Consider the following 15,724-nt stretch of genomic DNA (forward strand, 5'->3'; position numbering starts at 1 on the left):
AAATTTACTACTAATTTTATTTACTAATGATATTACATTACTTTTTCACTTACTGTAACAAATAAAAATAATAAAGCATAGCGAAATCTATGTAATGGGCAAAGACCAAGTCATAGAGGCACTGGGCCCTTGATATAGAAAACTTAGGATTCATTTTAAAATTCTAAATAAGTGTAGATATTACTTCTAAAGTATCAAGATATTTGTAAATTTTATGGGAACACCGTAAAGTTTTTGCGGAGCATGTTTAAGGCGTTATGCCGCTAGAAATCTTAACATTTTTTTTCATTTCATAATACATATGAAACTGACCAAACAATAGTAATTATTTATATTTATTATTACTCGCAACCATCGACAAGTGAGGCACAATATCAAAATCGTTTAGTATGTTCGATGTTTTAAATACAAAATAATAAATATAAAGATCATCTAATATCGGTCAGAAGTCCATGATTCAAATATATTTAAATAATTTGAATGGTCTATATACGATGATTTTAGACGCAAAATATCAAAATATACAACTAATATTAAAATAAAACGCCTTCATTTCGTCTATAATTATTTATTACATTTATATCACCTCATTTACATTAATCATGTAGTATACTAATAATTTCAATTATATAAATATTAATTAAACATAACAATAATGATAGTTATAGCTGGATATCTAGTTACTCATTTAAATGTATATAGCTATTTATTATTACTATTTTATGATATTAAAGTAATATAAGATTACTAGATACACTACAGGCACTATACAGTTTATACTTCTTTGATGATAAATAATTGTGATTTTGTTGAATACATCCCAGATTTGTTGTGAAACATATGTCATTATAAAAAAAAGAACAAAATAAATAATATATTATACATTAATTTACTCAGTTGTTGCTGAATAGGTGTTTACACTGTCAGTTATTCTTGTTGACCATATAATAATTATATGCTACCAGTTTCATCAACTTGTTGAATTAATTACACGAAAATGCTGTTTTGGAATGTCATTTCCATTAGTAATATAAAACCAGACAACATTAGATTACTAAATCACTAATATTATTTAAGTAAAATAAGCATTGTAGACTTAGAGAATAGAATTAAAAGTGTAATATGTAATTCATATAATTTAAATAAGTAACAAAATATATTTTCTTTCATTATAATATTGCAATGGAAACATATTATTAGAAAAATATAACAATAATATAACTAAAGTATTTATATAAAACTACAATTAATGAGCTTGTTTTGATCGCATATTAATGTACATAAAAAGAAATTAACCAAAAAGTTGAAACTTTTTTCTTTCTACTACGAACCCTGTTTAAACATTTTTTTTTAACACGTACCAATAAATTTTCTCTCATATGTACAGTTCGGTTTCTCGTTCAGCTGATGTCTATAATTTCTATATTATTCAGAATACATTTATATGTTCGCATTTCATATAAGTATTTCTAAATTATTAGGAATCATTATTAACATAAATATGAAATAACATTCAATATTATAATAAGGATGGTAGCAGTTTTAACACATGTTCCCTATTAGTACAATCATGATTGTGCTATCATTTAGTTAAATTAATAAACCAATACTTGTCAAATATTCTTGCTATGAGATACTAATTAATACTAAAATTGAATATACAGACACAATATTGGAGTTTTCATTACCGTTTCCATTTTTTTTTTTTTATATTAAAATTTATGAAATATAAAATTCAAAATACATAAAAAATGCTTTACCAAAGTAAAAAAGAAATGTCAACTTGGATCACAGACAATCATAATTGGTATCTGACGTTATGAATATATCTAAATACCTATGATTCATTATAATAATACACAATGAAATACTTTATTTTCCTCCCGGCCACGGTAGATAACTTCCCCAGCCTTTAGGATTTGGATCTAATCCTGAAAATAAAAATTTATAGGTAAATTATGTAAAATTTATATACCACTTTCAAACATTTTAATTTTTTTACAATGGTAAACCAGCTGACCACCTTCACTTACCAGTAGATGTCGTAAGAGGCGACTAAGGGAGTTTAATGCTCAAAGGATGGCCAACAGCATCCCCTCATAAAACGAAGCGTGGTAGCTACTAACTAAACCCTGGAGGAGACCTATTATTTAAAAGTGGACAGTTAACGACTGTTAGGATGATGATGATGAAACCAGCTGACGGTCCACCTAATGGAAAGTGGTCGCTTATATAATTCAAAACGAAACATAGCTGTGCAAGCACAGGTGTTGGGGGGGGGGGAGGTATTGTTAGTAATCATTATCATATCAGCCTTTTTTTATCTTACAAATTTGTTCCTTAGAAATTTCATCAAGGGTTTTGTCACAATTGATTCAGTTTTTTTTTGAGACACAATCTTTAATTATTTAATTACTTTAAAACATCCAAATCTTTGATTATTAATGACAGTTATTAATATCAGAAAAGCATTTATATCACTCATGTTATGGCCCTAGCCCTTCAGGTATCCATAGAGAGTCCATAGATTAAGCAACTGTTTATCATTAGACAACAAGAATAATATTTAAAAATTAGTAAAAATTAAGTAATTCTTTGTAATGTAAATTACGAGTGAGGAAACAACTGTAAACCGATAGGGAAACACAGTGTCGTAGCAAGATAATGTTATAATTATAAATATATATCTTATAAAGTAAAAAGAGAGAGAGAGAGAGAGAGAGAGAGAGAGAGAGAGAGATTTGTCACACAAATCGTAGTGTACTATACTAGCGGCCCGGTACGTGCTTCGCTACGTATAAAGTGAAATAATATATATTTTTTTTAATTTTAACATCAATATCGCTGACAATTTGCTTTATTCGAAGCACGTCCAAGATAAAATGACCGCATGAATGACATAACAACATACTTGTACTGTCAACACTGGAAAAAGTTTCAATATGACAGCACAAGACCCATCTTAAAAAAGTTTGAATTTGACACAAAAATCCCCATTAACAAAATGATCTGCCATTTATTGAATTCATTTGTTACAAAAAATGTGATAAATGAAGAACCGCTCGACTGATTTTGTGCAAACTTCATATAAACCATCTACTAAATAGTACAAACAAAGCCTAAACATTTGGTTTGGATAGGTGAACCCGTTCTAGAGTTATAAAATTACAACGAAAAGTTTGTATTATTCTTTGTGTATACATAACTTATGTGTTTATACAATATATGCAGATCGTATGACTGCCTATTTTTATTTTTAAAATAACACAATTAACATGGAAAGGTTTTGCTAGAAGAAATCTCTTATTAGGGATAAGCTCACCTTTGTACATTATGTTTATAATGAATAATTAACAGTATGTTTTCTGTACAATAAAAGAATAAAGAAAAGTGGCATTAATATATATAAAGGGAATAAAAAGCAACGAAAAATGCGCGTCCACATAATATATAAATTTTACCTTTAGCGACAGCTTGTATCTTCTGCGTCTCGTCAGGTGTAAGTGTTAGAATTTTCTGTAAAACGGGCACTAGACGGCTGCGTTCATCACCCGGCGCCAACGTCAGAAACTATATTGATAAATACTATATTAAATATTGTATACAGATTGGCAAAAAGTGAAATAGTGAATTCAAACTATCATTCTGAATAAAAAATTAGTGGATTTTTTTTTCCGGAAAATTTCTAACTTTTTTTAAATAATAATATTTTATAGTGAAATACTATGAAATATCAAAAACTAACAATTATTAAATATTAAGTACAGTAATCGAATCCCCTATGACCCGGTAGATTCGTTCCGCGTTATTGGAAAACGCGTTGTAGGAGTATTTTAGTATAACGCGCTTGTAGGACCCCGTATAAGGCGTTATGTACAAATATTTAAAAAAAAAACTATGAAATGAACGAAATATTATATATATTATTATATGTTTTATTAAAATCTAAGAATATTTTAAATAAAAACTTATACATTATATATTATTTTTAGAACTAAAAAACAGTTAATTTAAAATTAATTAACAATTTTATTACATATTTATTCGTTATCGGAGCTATTTAAAATAACGTTCCATCGATATTTTTTTTTAAAAAATATTTAATCCCCACGTTATATGGGGAAATACCCGTGTTATACGAGGGACTGTAATCGTGTAATATGAAAATTTATTATATAAGAGTACCCTGTTATAGGGGAAATTACTGTAGTAAAATCCTACCGCGACGCAGGGAATCAGCTGTGTAAAATCAACGCAACAAGCGTACGAAATTACCTACGAAAAAGCGTGCCCTGTAGGTATCACGCGTCGTGTAGGTCGTAAAATTTTAAATACATTGTACGGCGTAAAAACTAATAATAATTAATTATATGGCTGTGGTGTATTTTCAGTAGGAAAATAATCTGCCACCTGATTCAGATCATATATCTGAATCAACAGTTTTCGTTTTGGGCAACCTGTCCCATACACCCTGTATAGATGTCCCCTTGTTGGAGCTGCCTTAGATTAAGAAAATAATTAAGATTAAATCAAAGAATTTAGAGTACCTTACACATACTACACCAGTGATATAAACAGCGCCCAATACTTACCTTGAGCGTGACGTTTTTCATATATTCGGTGTTGTGTTGGAGCGGCGAGGAACGTACTCGCCGAAGCTCACCCTTAAGTAGTTCACTTAGCTGTGACAGTCGCGCGCATTCTCGCTCCGATTCTGACAGCAACATGGTCACATGTTTCACCCTGCAGGATAACAAAGAGATTTAAAATAAATGTTTCAGGATTCTTTCTTGATCTTATGGTTTTATAAGATCAAAATTTTGTTACATATTCATATATATATGTAGATGGCAGACAGTTGGTAGATACTATTGTACATGTCAGAATGTTACATAAAGACCAGTAGTTGTTCTGACACTATTGCAATTTGATAAATATAGACTAAAATATAGCAACTATTTGAACCTTTGCTGTTGAGCTTGTAGCCTACGCCTGAGATCGCCAAGTTCTTGGTCTGGTGTGAGAGCGAGCGAAGCCGAGTCGAGGGCCTCGTCATCTGGTACACCTTCCTCGAGTAGTCTCTCCAGTGGCACTGGTGAGCGTCCACTACCAGCGCTTAGGTACGCCTTCGACGGCGGTGGAGATGGAGCTGACTCAGATCCCTAAATCGGTATGATATTATTTTAATATGTATACCTATTTAGAGAATCTCAATAAATACTAATTAAAATTGTGTTCCAAAAAAAAAAGACTTCAATTATAACGAAACCAGTTATTTTGATTATTAATAATAATATTAAATAATTTTTATTCAAGTAAACTTAATAATAAGCATTTTTGAAATGTTATTTTTTTATGAAGTTAGAAATTTTCTTACAGGAAAAATACTGTATTATTTCACATATAACTAAGCAGCGGAAACAAATAAATAAAAATCAGTTTTAAAATGAACATATAAAGCATTTTCATATGATAAACCATCTGGACTAGTTGGTCAATTTTAAAATTTTGAGTAGTTCTTTTGGAACTTAGTAAAGAAAATAGCAATACGTATGGGCGAACAATATGTAAAAGTATTCGAAATTTCATATCTATAACAGTAATGCTACATATAACGCTGTGAAGAATTGACGGACGGACGGACGGATGGACAAAATCGCACCTTACGAGTTCTTTTGTAACTTTTTGGTACGGAATCCTAAAATGAATTCAGTAGATGACGCTATGGAGGGCAAACTGTTTGTTCTGTCTGCTAGAAACAATATATTTGAAATCTAACCTCAACTGTTATCAATTACTTCAATATTTATTATAAATATGATAATATTATTTCTTATCTCTTGATATATTAACAGCACCATGAAATTTAGTATAGCTGCACAGTATTTGATTTGCAGAACGACATATTATAGATATGCAAAATATTTTCTATAACACTCTAAATATTAATCATATTGCATGACACATATACTGTACATAGCACCCTAGCACCGCTCGCCATCGACAGGGAATTCATCCTCACACGCCAAGACTAAAATGGTCACGTACAGTGCGGTTTCAAAGGAGTTTTACGTAAACGCTCAGGCTGTGAAATAAGCTCCCTGCATCGAAAAGGGTGTATTAAGATTTTTTCAAGTTAGCAACGTGCCATTCCTGGTGTTCCAGGCGTCCATAGTCTAGTGGCCGTTTACGGGCTGAATGCTTATTTCCTACCGTTGCGGTATAAAATAAAAATAAAAATTATTACATACCTCGCCTTCTTCTCTTGGTATCATGGAGACATTGATATCCATTTCACCGTCACTGTTCTCTTCTTTCGGTATAACTGGTAGTAAATATTGGTCATGATTAGATTCGTTCGTCGCCGCACCCGCCTGGCCGACTTTGTTGTTTTCTTGCGCGGCCAGCAACTGTTTCCTCAGGGCTTCCGTATCTCTTTGCATTTTAGCTTCTAGTTCATTTATTTGTGATTTATAGCATTGGGTAAGCGTTGCGACCTTTAGAATAAAAATAGGTATAATTAAGTACACAGTAATAAAAGGATTTTGTAAAACCATAGTAGAAAATTGCATTGTAATTACCAAATTTGAATATTTAATCAAAACGCTGCACGGTATCAACTTGTCAACGTGTCATCATGGCAGTGTAAATGCAGTAATAACTTTACCTGCATTTTACGTATAGACCGGCAGGGCATAACGAGGGATGATAGATGAACATGATGTTAACCCATCGTGATTAATTCACCAGAAATTAATTACAACTGTTTCATCACGTCGACCTGCTGCTAAATGTATATTGCTAATAATGGTGGCCTCATTACTAACTACTTTCTCTTCTATAAACATGTTTTAAGTCGTCGAAAATATGACTTAATTCCATTTAAAGAAAAATAAGTTAAATTGATGTGACATTACTGGATTTGATTGGTTGTGTTTCACAGTCATCATGCAACAATCAATCAACATTCTCAATCTTTTCTCGAGTAGATCGATTCAGAAGACTCATAAAGCCTATACAGTAATCGTTTAAAAGGCGTATAGCAAGAGATAATGGACTACATATACTCTGTATGAATATCATGAAGGATTTTTTCAATTCAAAACGAGTCAAATTTCGATGTGGTTTACCTGTAGTTTCTGGTGGTCACGTTCGGTATCGAGCTGGTGTGCGAGGCGCGTGAGGTCGGCGTGCAGGCGGGCGGCCCGCTGCTGCGCACGCGCCGCCTCCGCCGCCGCGTCGGCCGCGTGCCGCGAGCTCGCCTCCGCTGCCGCGTGCTCCGACGCACACTGTTCCCTGTACACACGTTCATTAGATACTTATCTTATTTTTCGGATATGGGGTCAGCTAAGCCGATACACGTCGACCCATACGGATCTTATGTGCTTCTCCCTGCCTTATACCATCATTTCATAGATCCTATGTGTTACCCTAACGATATCCCGCGGTTTAAGATATCTGTAGTCTCCTGGTTCTGGATAAGCCGATCCCAGTAGACTCATACGCATACTTGCCAACGAATCGCAGTTGCACATCAAGTGTTCCATGGATTCCGATTTCTCCCCACACAGTCTGCACAGTGTGTCCGAAGATTAGGTACTTACTAACCTAGTCATTTTGTAAGGGGCGAAAGGGATTGTTAGTAATGGAGTCTAACTGGCCTATTACCAGCAATATACCCTATGAGATCGACCTCCACGTGGTTCCCCTGGAAACCATTGTGGTTAATTCTAGTGGAATTCGTCACGATGAAATAACTGATCTGCTTTAATCGTCACCAATCATCCTTCATTGGTGCCCCACCAGCGTATGCGCAGACGGGGTTATCATTCCGTTATCACCCATTAAAAAAAAAGTCGTTATGTAATACAGACAAAAAATAACTTTTAATAAAAAATATAAGCTTTTACTCGAAGTTGCGAAAAAAAAAAAACAATGTCCTATTATTTCTAATATTAATATTGTAATACGAGTTATATAATCGAAACACACTTACAAGGCAGCTGTCAATTTGGCGTTTAAGGTCTCTAACTGGGTCTTCAGAACAGCAGCTTCCTCCTTCAACTGCTCCTCCTGGCTGTGGTCTACAGTTTGATTTTGTCGTAAAACCGCCTGAGCTCTCACCTACACAAATATAATAAAATATATATTCACACCGTAGCTGCTTATATAACATTTGATACTCAGATTCACGTTACTTCGATTAATTTAAGTTTTTTCATTCGTTTTGGGGTAGGTACCTTAATAATATGGTTTTAACTGTATAATTTATAGGATACCTTCTGTTGACTTAACAAGTAGGTACAACAAGGGTTTTAATAAAACTGATATAACCAAAAATTATTCATTGTTACCTTATAACTAGTGTATTCAGTTTTTAAATCTGCCAATTCAATGTTTGTAATCCTCAAATTTTCATTTAATTCGGCACATTTAAATTCTAGTCTCTTAACTTTGTTATTTAACTCTGCTTTGTCTTCACCCAAACTCATAATAATCTTTTCCTTTTCACTTATCAATGATGTCATTTCTAGATCAGATTCTTCATTCTTCCTTTTTTCATCTTCAAGATCCAATTCTAATTTCGATATGATGCCATTTTTAGTTTGTATTATATTATCTTTCTCTCTAGCTTCATCGACAGCATGTTGCAGTTCTTCTCTAATAAGTCTATTTTGTGTTTCTTCTGTTTTTATCTGTTCTTCAAGTAATTTGATTTGAGTCTTCATTGATGTGATGGTTCCTTCTTGTGTGTCTATTGTAGATTCCATCTGAAAATATTATAATTATGACTATAAAAAACTGCAGAGTGGATATATTTGTATAAAATGTGTAATTGTTTCCCAGCAAATTTATGCCTCTGGAACACAATTAATTCCTTGAAATTTCTGGAAATTCTGTCTACGTCAGATGTTATCACACTATACTATATAAAAAACCTCAGTACATAATTTCATGTTTCTAGAACCGTCAGTCACGTCTGAGTAAATTTATTACTGCTTCACATATAATTCTTAGACCTCAAATAAGATTGTATTCATAGTTAATAGAATCAAATATCTTTAGTAAGTAGATTAGTGGTATTATTATTTTCAGTATTATATTCAGTAAAGTTAATTTTCTGCACAGAGCAAATAAAAACTTTATTTAATTAATGTCCGTTACCATATTAATAATAGAAATGATCTATTATCAGACAAAACATATACACGTACATACATATATTAGGTATACATATTTTAATGTGAGCAAAAAAAAAAAATAAATAACATTTAGATTATTGTTTATAACATAATTTTTATAGTAAGTAATTACCTGGACCATTTTTTTCTTCTTTTCTTCCATTTTACTTGTAAGTTCTTTCATAGATCTCTCATAATCCTCCATCTCAAGACTCAAAACATTTTTCTTTTTCGCATCTCGTCGAGCTTTCTCCAAATTATCTTTAGTGACTTTGTGAGCCTCAATCTCAACAGCCAATTGCTTGCATTTGTTATCTAATTCAACTGGGAAAAGGATAACATAATTTATATATCCAAATATATATGCTATCCTGCCAAAATAAACAATTAAATTTTGTGGACAAAAATTGAGAGGTAAACAGGCATTTCACTGTACTATGTCCATACTTAAACGTATTGGGGTGAAGGGTTTGTTAGTAATGTGGACAACCAGTCCACATTGCTAGCAACATACCCTGTTAGGTTTTTTTTCAATGGGTGATTATGGAATGGTAACCCTGCCTGCGCTAACGGTACTAGCAGGGCACCAATGAGGGATGACAGGTGAGGATGAAAAGACAAGTCAGTTAATTCATTGTGATGAATACACTTGGAATTCAGCACGATGGTTTCCAGGTGGGACCACATGGAGGGTGACCTGGTTGGGTATATTGCTAGTAATGGGGCCCTTAGTCTTCATTATTAACAATCCCTCCCCCCCTACTATGTCAGGTTTTTTTAATGGGTGATAATGGAATGGTAACCCCACCCGCGCTATCAGTATACACCGGCGGGGCACCAGTGAAGGATGATAGCTGAGGATGAAGCAGGTCAATTAGCCCATCGTGACGAATTCAATAAGAATTGTTCACGATGGTTTCCAGGGGGAACCACGTGGAGGTCGATCTATTAGGGCACATTGCTAGCAATGGGGCTGTCAAACTCCATTGCTAACAATACCTTTCCCTCTATCCTGTCAGGTTTTTTTTAATGGATGATAATGGAATGATAACCCCACCCACGTTATTGGTATACACCGACCGGGCACCAGTGAAGGATGATAAGTGAGGATGAAGTACGTTAGTTAGCCCATCGTGACGAATCAACAAGAATTGTTCACGATGGTTACCAGGTAGAACCACGTGGCGGTCGACCTAATAGGGCATATTGCTAATAATGGGGCTATCAAACTCCATTGCTAACAATTCTTTTCCCCCTGGCTTCATGTTCCATGGCTTCCAGACATCATGCTAAATTTCAGATGAACTCATTATGATGGGTCAACAGACCTGGCTTTTCATTTTCACCTATCATCGCTCAATGGCGCCCCGCCAGCGTATACCGCTAGCACAGACAGGGTTACCGTTCCACTAGCTTCCATTAACAGAAACTTAATCATATTATGCAGCAACAGATTTTTTTTATTATTATTTTTTTTAGTAATATTTATTTATTAAAATACCTTTCAATCTCTCTAATTCTGCAGCAGTTTCTTTAGAAGTTTCAATACTAGCAGTTAAGATCTTCACTTTATCTTGAAGTTTAATTATGTCCTCTTCTACTTTTATACTACTGTTGTCAACTTCATCAGTATCCTTTACTGGTTTAGTATGCTTTGTATTTACCTCATGAAGCAATTTCTCTATTTTTGCTTTATCCTGTTCTGAATTTTGCAATTGTGTTGTTGTTTCATTTAATTTCTTTTTCAGTTTTAATGCAAATATCCTTAATTTTGTGTATCTGTAAAAATAAAGTGAATATAAAAATTAAAAGTAGTTATTTTAAATCATTTTATCAAACATTTATTATAAATATAATTTTATACTTGTCTTCAAATGTTTCATCCAAATCTTTCATTCGCGAATGTTCCTCAGCTTTTGATATTGTAGACGTAGACATATCCTCATGAGGTAGTTCTACTGAAAATAAATTTATATATATTTGATAAGAATGATAACATATAGTTATATAGTGAAGAACTGAACAATTATCAATCTTAACAATATAATAACATACCAGGAGCAGACTGCTGTTGTTTAAGTTTTTCTATCTCATCTTTCAGTGATGTTATAATTGCCTCTTTTTCAATAAGTGACTTCATAGCATTATCTCTCTCATTAAGAATTTGCTCAGTGACTGCACTATTTTTATCAGTTTTTAATTCTGCTTTTTTCAAATCTTCCTGCAAATTTCCAATTTTTATAGTTAGATCATCTTTTTCTTGTTTCATATTATCTCTGTCTTTTTCTAATGTTTCTATTAGTCTTTCCATTTCAGCAATGGCTTTTTGTAATTTTGATATAGCCTCACCACGCTCCTTCAATACCTGATTAATTTCTTTCATTTCATTTAATAGTTCTGTATTCTCAGTTTTGTAACCTGATAATTTAGATTTAAAATCTTCATATTCAGTAGCTAAAGTATCAAACTCTTTAACTTTCATTCGTGATTCCTTAAGCTCCGTTAGAAGTGACGCATTTTCCTGTTTATAAGCAGCTAGCTTAGTTTCTAGCTTAACAATGTCCGCTTGTAAAGATACATTTAAATCTGATAAGTTATCACCATCTTCTTTTGGTTGTTCTAATGAAAGCTTAAGTGTTTCTACTTCTTCTTTTAAGAGCCCATTCAAATCTTGTAACCCTTCATGCTCTTTCTTAAGTATATCATATTGCTCTTGTAATAAATTGATTTGACATTTCAAGTTATTGACATCACTCTCTTTTTCAATTTTATTATTCTTTTCAATCGTAAATTTCTCCTGGGTCAATCGCTCAATATTTGATTTCAATGTCAAAATATCTGATTTCATTTTATCTAATTGATTTGTCAGAACTTTATTCTGACCTTCTAATTCTAAGACATTATCCCTTGCATTCAGTTTTTCTTTGACCAATATTGCCTTTTCACTTTCTAATGCCTTTATCTGCAACACCATACTTTCTGTAGTATCATCTTTAGCTTGATTTAATTTCATAGAATGTAAGATTTGATTTTCAGATTTTAAATTTTCTATCAATATGTGTAGATCACTATTTTCTTTAGAAGTATCTTCAAACTTTTTATTCATATCATGTACGAGATCTTTTAAATTTTTAATTTCATTTATTTGAGCTGGTATTACAGTGGTATTTAAATCGTTATAGTCTGTTTTTAATTTTATTATATCTTCATTTAGAATATAATTACTTTTTTGATAGTTATCAAGATGCTCTTTTGTCACAGATAATTCAGATTTTAAATCTTCAACTAATAATTGAAGTTTATTGTTTGTTAGTGTGATATCATGAACATTTTGAGTACTTTTATTCAACATATCTTTTAACTGTTTGTTTTCATTTAAATATTGTGGTAGCTCAAATTCATTTAGTTTCTTATAATCACATTTTAATTTCTCTAATTCTTCTTCCAGATTGTTTTTTATTTTTAAAGAATTATTTAAGTGCTGCTGTGAATCAAGTAATTCTAATTTTAAAACTTCATTATTTTTATTCAATTCTGTTACATGAGTATTCTTCATTTCAGTATCAAGTGCTTTATCAGATGGCAAGAGGTCTGCGAGTCTTTGCTCTAAAGATTGAAGTTTCTCTTTTAGTATTGCATTTTCATTATTTAACTCATTTATTTGATCATCTAAAAACTTTGACGCCTTTATTATATCATTTTGCCATTTTGGAATACTTTCAGAGTACTCTTTAACAGTTTTAGACAAAATGAATCTGGAGTTTTTAAGTTGATTAATACATGCTGCACATTTCAGTATTTTATCCTTATAAGTTCTCAGTTTAATATTTGCTTTTTCTTTCTTATTTTTTTCAGACTCATATAAGTTTGTAACCTCTTTCAATTTATTTTCGTAATCCAATATTTGGTTATTATTTTGTAAAGAGCCTTCCTTTAGTTCAAGTCTCCTTTCCAATTCCAAAATTTGGTTATTTAGTTTTTCAATTTGTTTTTTATAAGAATCATCTAAAATAAATTTAATATAAATTATTGCAGTAGTTAAGTAGAATTTTAAATAAATATCAACATAAGATCCAGAAATTACAATAAAGATTGTTGTTATTATAATAAATCTTATAAGTTTTAAATGATTTGTTTGTTTGTTACCTTATAGGGTCTTAGTGGCTTAATCAATCACTATGAAATTTGGTATACCCATACTAAATGAGTGGAGAAAGATATAGACTACTTTTTATCCTAGTCAGTAAACTTATCCCGATCATGTGGACGAAGTGACAGGTAAAAGGTAGTATTTTATAAATGTAGACAGTGAAGCAATGCCAATTTAAGGGGTCAAATTAAATGCATGTAAAAGAGTAATGTACCTGTTTGAACTCTCTCTTCTAATATTTTTAATTGCTCTCTTTGCTGTAAACCAATATTATTAAACTCAGTAGTTTTTGCTTCTAAATCAGTAAGTTGATTTATGAGTTGCTCATTTTCATCCAAGAGTCGTTTATTTTGCCTCTTGAGAGAAATAATTTCACTATCTAGATCAGATAGTTTTTGTGTAGCATCTGCCGCTTGTTTGTTTCTTATAATCAAATCTGCCTTATATTTATGTATCTCTTCTTCAAATTTCAAACATTTTCCATTAAGTAATTTTATTTGGCTTTGTGCTGAATCTACTTCAGTTATGTAATTAAGTTTCTGTTCAGTGAGAGAATCAACAAGTTCCTGTAATGTTTGTAAATTTTCCAAACTGGATTTTTTCTCTGACTCATACTTGTCAAGTTGTGCTTTATAATTTTCAATTTCTTCCTGTAAATCTGTAAATATACAAATGCACATTTTTTTAAATAATGGTAAAACATCCAGGTAATGGTGCCATATGAACATGAGGAAATCTAAATTATAAATAGTTTACTTATTTGCAAGATAGAGATTTTTCTGCTATGAAAATATATGTGTGTGTATGTGACATATTTAAATAACTATGATTGTGAGGGGGTTCAGAGAAATACACTGAGATGTGATATTGTGGATGTGAACAATGAATCCTACATTATTCTCCTCACTCCTAGCAAGGATTAGTATGCTAACAATGAACACTATGTCTTCATCATTTCTTCATACATTTTATATTTTTTAAATATGTAGCTCAAATTGATAATACAAAAGTTAAAACAAAATACTAAGAAATAAAAAATAAATTATACAATAGACATATAAAGAAATCGTTAGCTACCAGTTACCAACAGATATCGATGCCTAAATTTTGACCTTGTAAAATATTAGAATTATCACATATTTATGAGTCAAGTAGAATTTCAATAAGAATTTCTTATTATTGCTATTCTATAGTGTAATAAAATAAATTATAAAAATTTAATTTCTATTTACCAGTCTTTGCCTGTTTTGCTTTTTGAGCTATTGCAAGTAATCCTTTACATTTTTGAATTAGATCATCTCTATTTAAATCGTCAAATGGGCTCTTCTTGACCACACTATCTTGACTCTATAAAAAAGATTCAAAATTATTACTAGTTCCATGAAAATACGATTACATAGCATATAAAATTACAACATTTTAAATAAATAATATATACCATATTTTCAGGATGTTGATCCATTGCAAAATCACTTTCTTAAAAATGGGAAAAATTTAATTTTTCATCTTTATACATTTTAAGTATAACATTACAATATAATATCAGATTCTAAAAGTTCATAATATTATTATGAACTCTAATGAAAGAAACTGAAAAATTCACTTTTGCAAAAAAAATTAACTGGTAAACATATTCTTCCCAGTTTTGCTCGACTTGACGATCATATCACTCTGTAATCATATCACATCACGTCATTTCATTCAATTTTCGTTTTAGTTGTCAATGTCAACTGTCATTGAGTTGTCATGTCGTCGTCATGTCAACCTATCATTTTTCTAAACTTATCTCTAAAATAAAAAAAATAATTTCATATCACAGCGATATCTTTATTCTACGGCTCAATATGAACTAAATTACTAGTAGATTCACATTAATTAAAATTATTAAAAATGTAGTTTATGATGGGTTATAAAACAGTAATTTACAAAATTATCAATTTAAAATATTAGCTCAGGAGATAAGTTTAAAGAATTGACGTCTTAGAATAGGTCCCAATATTTATAATAACTAATGAAGTTTATACTTTATTTATAGTATCATTTAGTGGATCATTAAAATAACTATATCTGGAAATTATTATTTTAATCAAACAACCACGTGTTAGATATTTTCTATCTCTTGTAAACTTAGGCTTAAAATTCTCCATAGGCCATTTTAAAATTGACATGAATATTCAATGATATTTTATGTCTGTAGCAATTTAAACATACATATAATAATTAAAGCTATTTACAAATCGCCTATTTCACAATACAATGGATACAGTATAGAAGAATGTAGAACAAACAAAGGATTAATGGTAATTAACAGTCGCCTACGGTGATCGTCTACAGTGATCATTACCGATTGTCTTCAATTGCAATTTAGAATTGACTGAGAGAGACATCGCAA

At 31.4% G+C, this 15,724-nt stretch overlaps 1 protein-coding gene across 2 annotated transcripts; it reads right to left on the reverse strand.

The window, feature by feature from the left end:
• Positions 1-552: 552 nt before the first annotated feature.
• On the reverse strand, positions 553-14,999 carry LOC113522507 (GRIP and coiled-coil domain-containing protein 2). Of its 2 annotated transcripts, none has more exons than XM_026908209.3 (15): positions 14,771-14,999; positions 14,565-14,679; positions 13,547-13,990; positions 11,238-13,187; positions 11,047-11,137; positions 10,684-10,961; positions 9,316-9,506; positions 8,355-8,771; positions 7,997-8,124; positions 7,131-7,296; positions 6,252-6,497; positions 4,966-5,162; positions 4,593-4,743; positions 3,462-3,570; positions 553-1,931 (listed from the first exon to the last, which is right to left on the reverse strand). In XM_026908209.3, exons 1-15 carry the CDS (start codon positions 14,792-14,794, stop codon positions 1,873-1,875), a joined length of 4,566 nt encoding a protein of 1,521 aa, XP_026764010.2. In that variant the 5' UTR covers positions 14,795-14,999; the 3' UTR covers positions 553-1,872. The 2 variants fall into 2 exon arrangements, with proteins under 2 accessions (XP_026764010.2, XP_026764009.2); XM_026908208.3 differs by having other exon boundaries at positions 11,047-11,140.
• Positions 15,000-15,724: the final 725 nt, after the last annotated feature.

Source organism: Galleria mellonella, unplaced genomic scaffold (assembly GCF_026898425.1).
Source record: "Galleria mellonella isolate WM207_F2 unplaced genomic scaffold, CSIRO_AGI_GalMel_v1 utg38, whole genome shotgun sequence".
NCBI classification, from domain to species: domain Eukaryota; kingdom Metazoa; phylum Arthropoda; class Insecta; order Lepidoptera; family Pyralidae; genus Galleria; species Galleria mellonella.

Coding starts and splice junctions, on each gene's coding strand:
- LOC113522507 (XM_026908208.3), bottom strand. CDS start 14,794: ATGGATCAACATCCTGAAAATATG. Junction 5,163..6,251: donor TACCAAGAGAAGAAGGCGAG/GTATGTAATAAT, acceptor ATACCGATTTAG/GGATCTGAGTCAGCTCCATC. Junction 3,571..4,592: donor TGAAAAACGTCACGCTCAAG/GTAAGTATTGGG, acceptor TTATCAATATAG/TTTCTGACGTTGGCGCCGGG.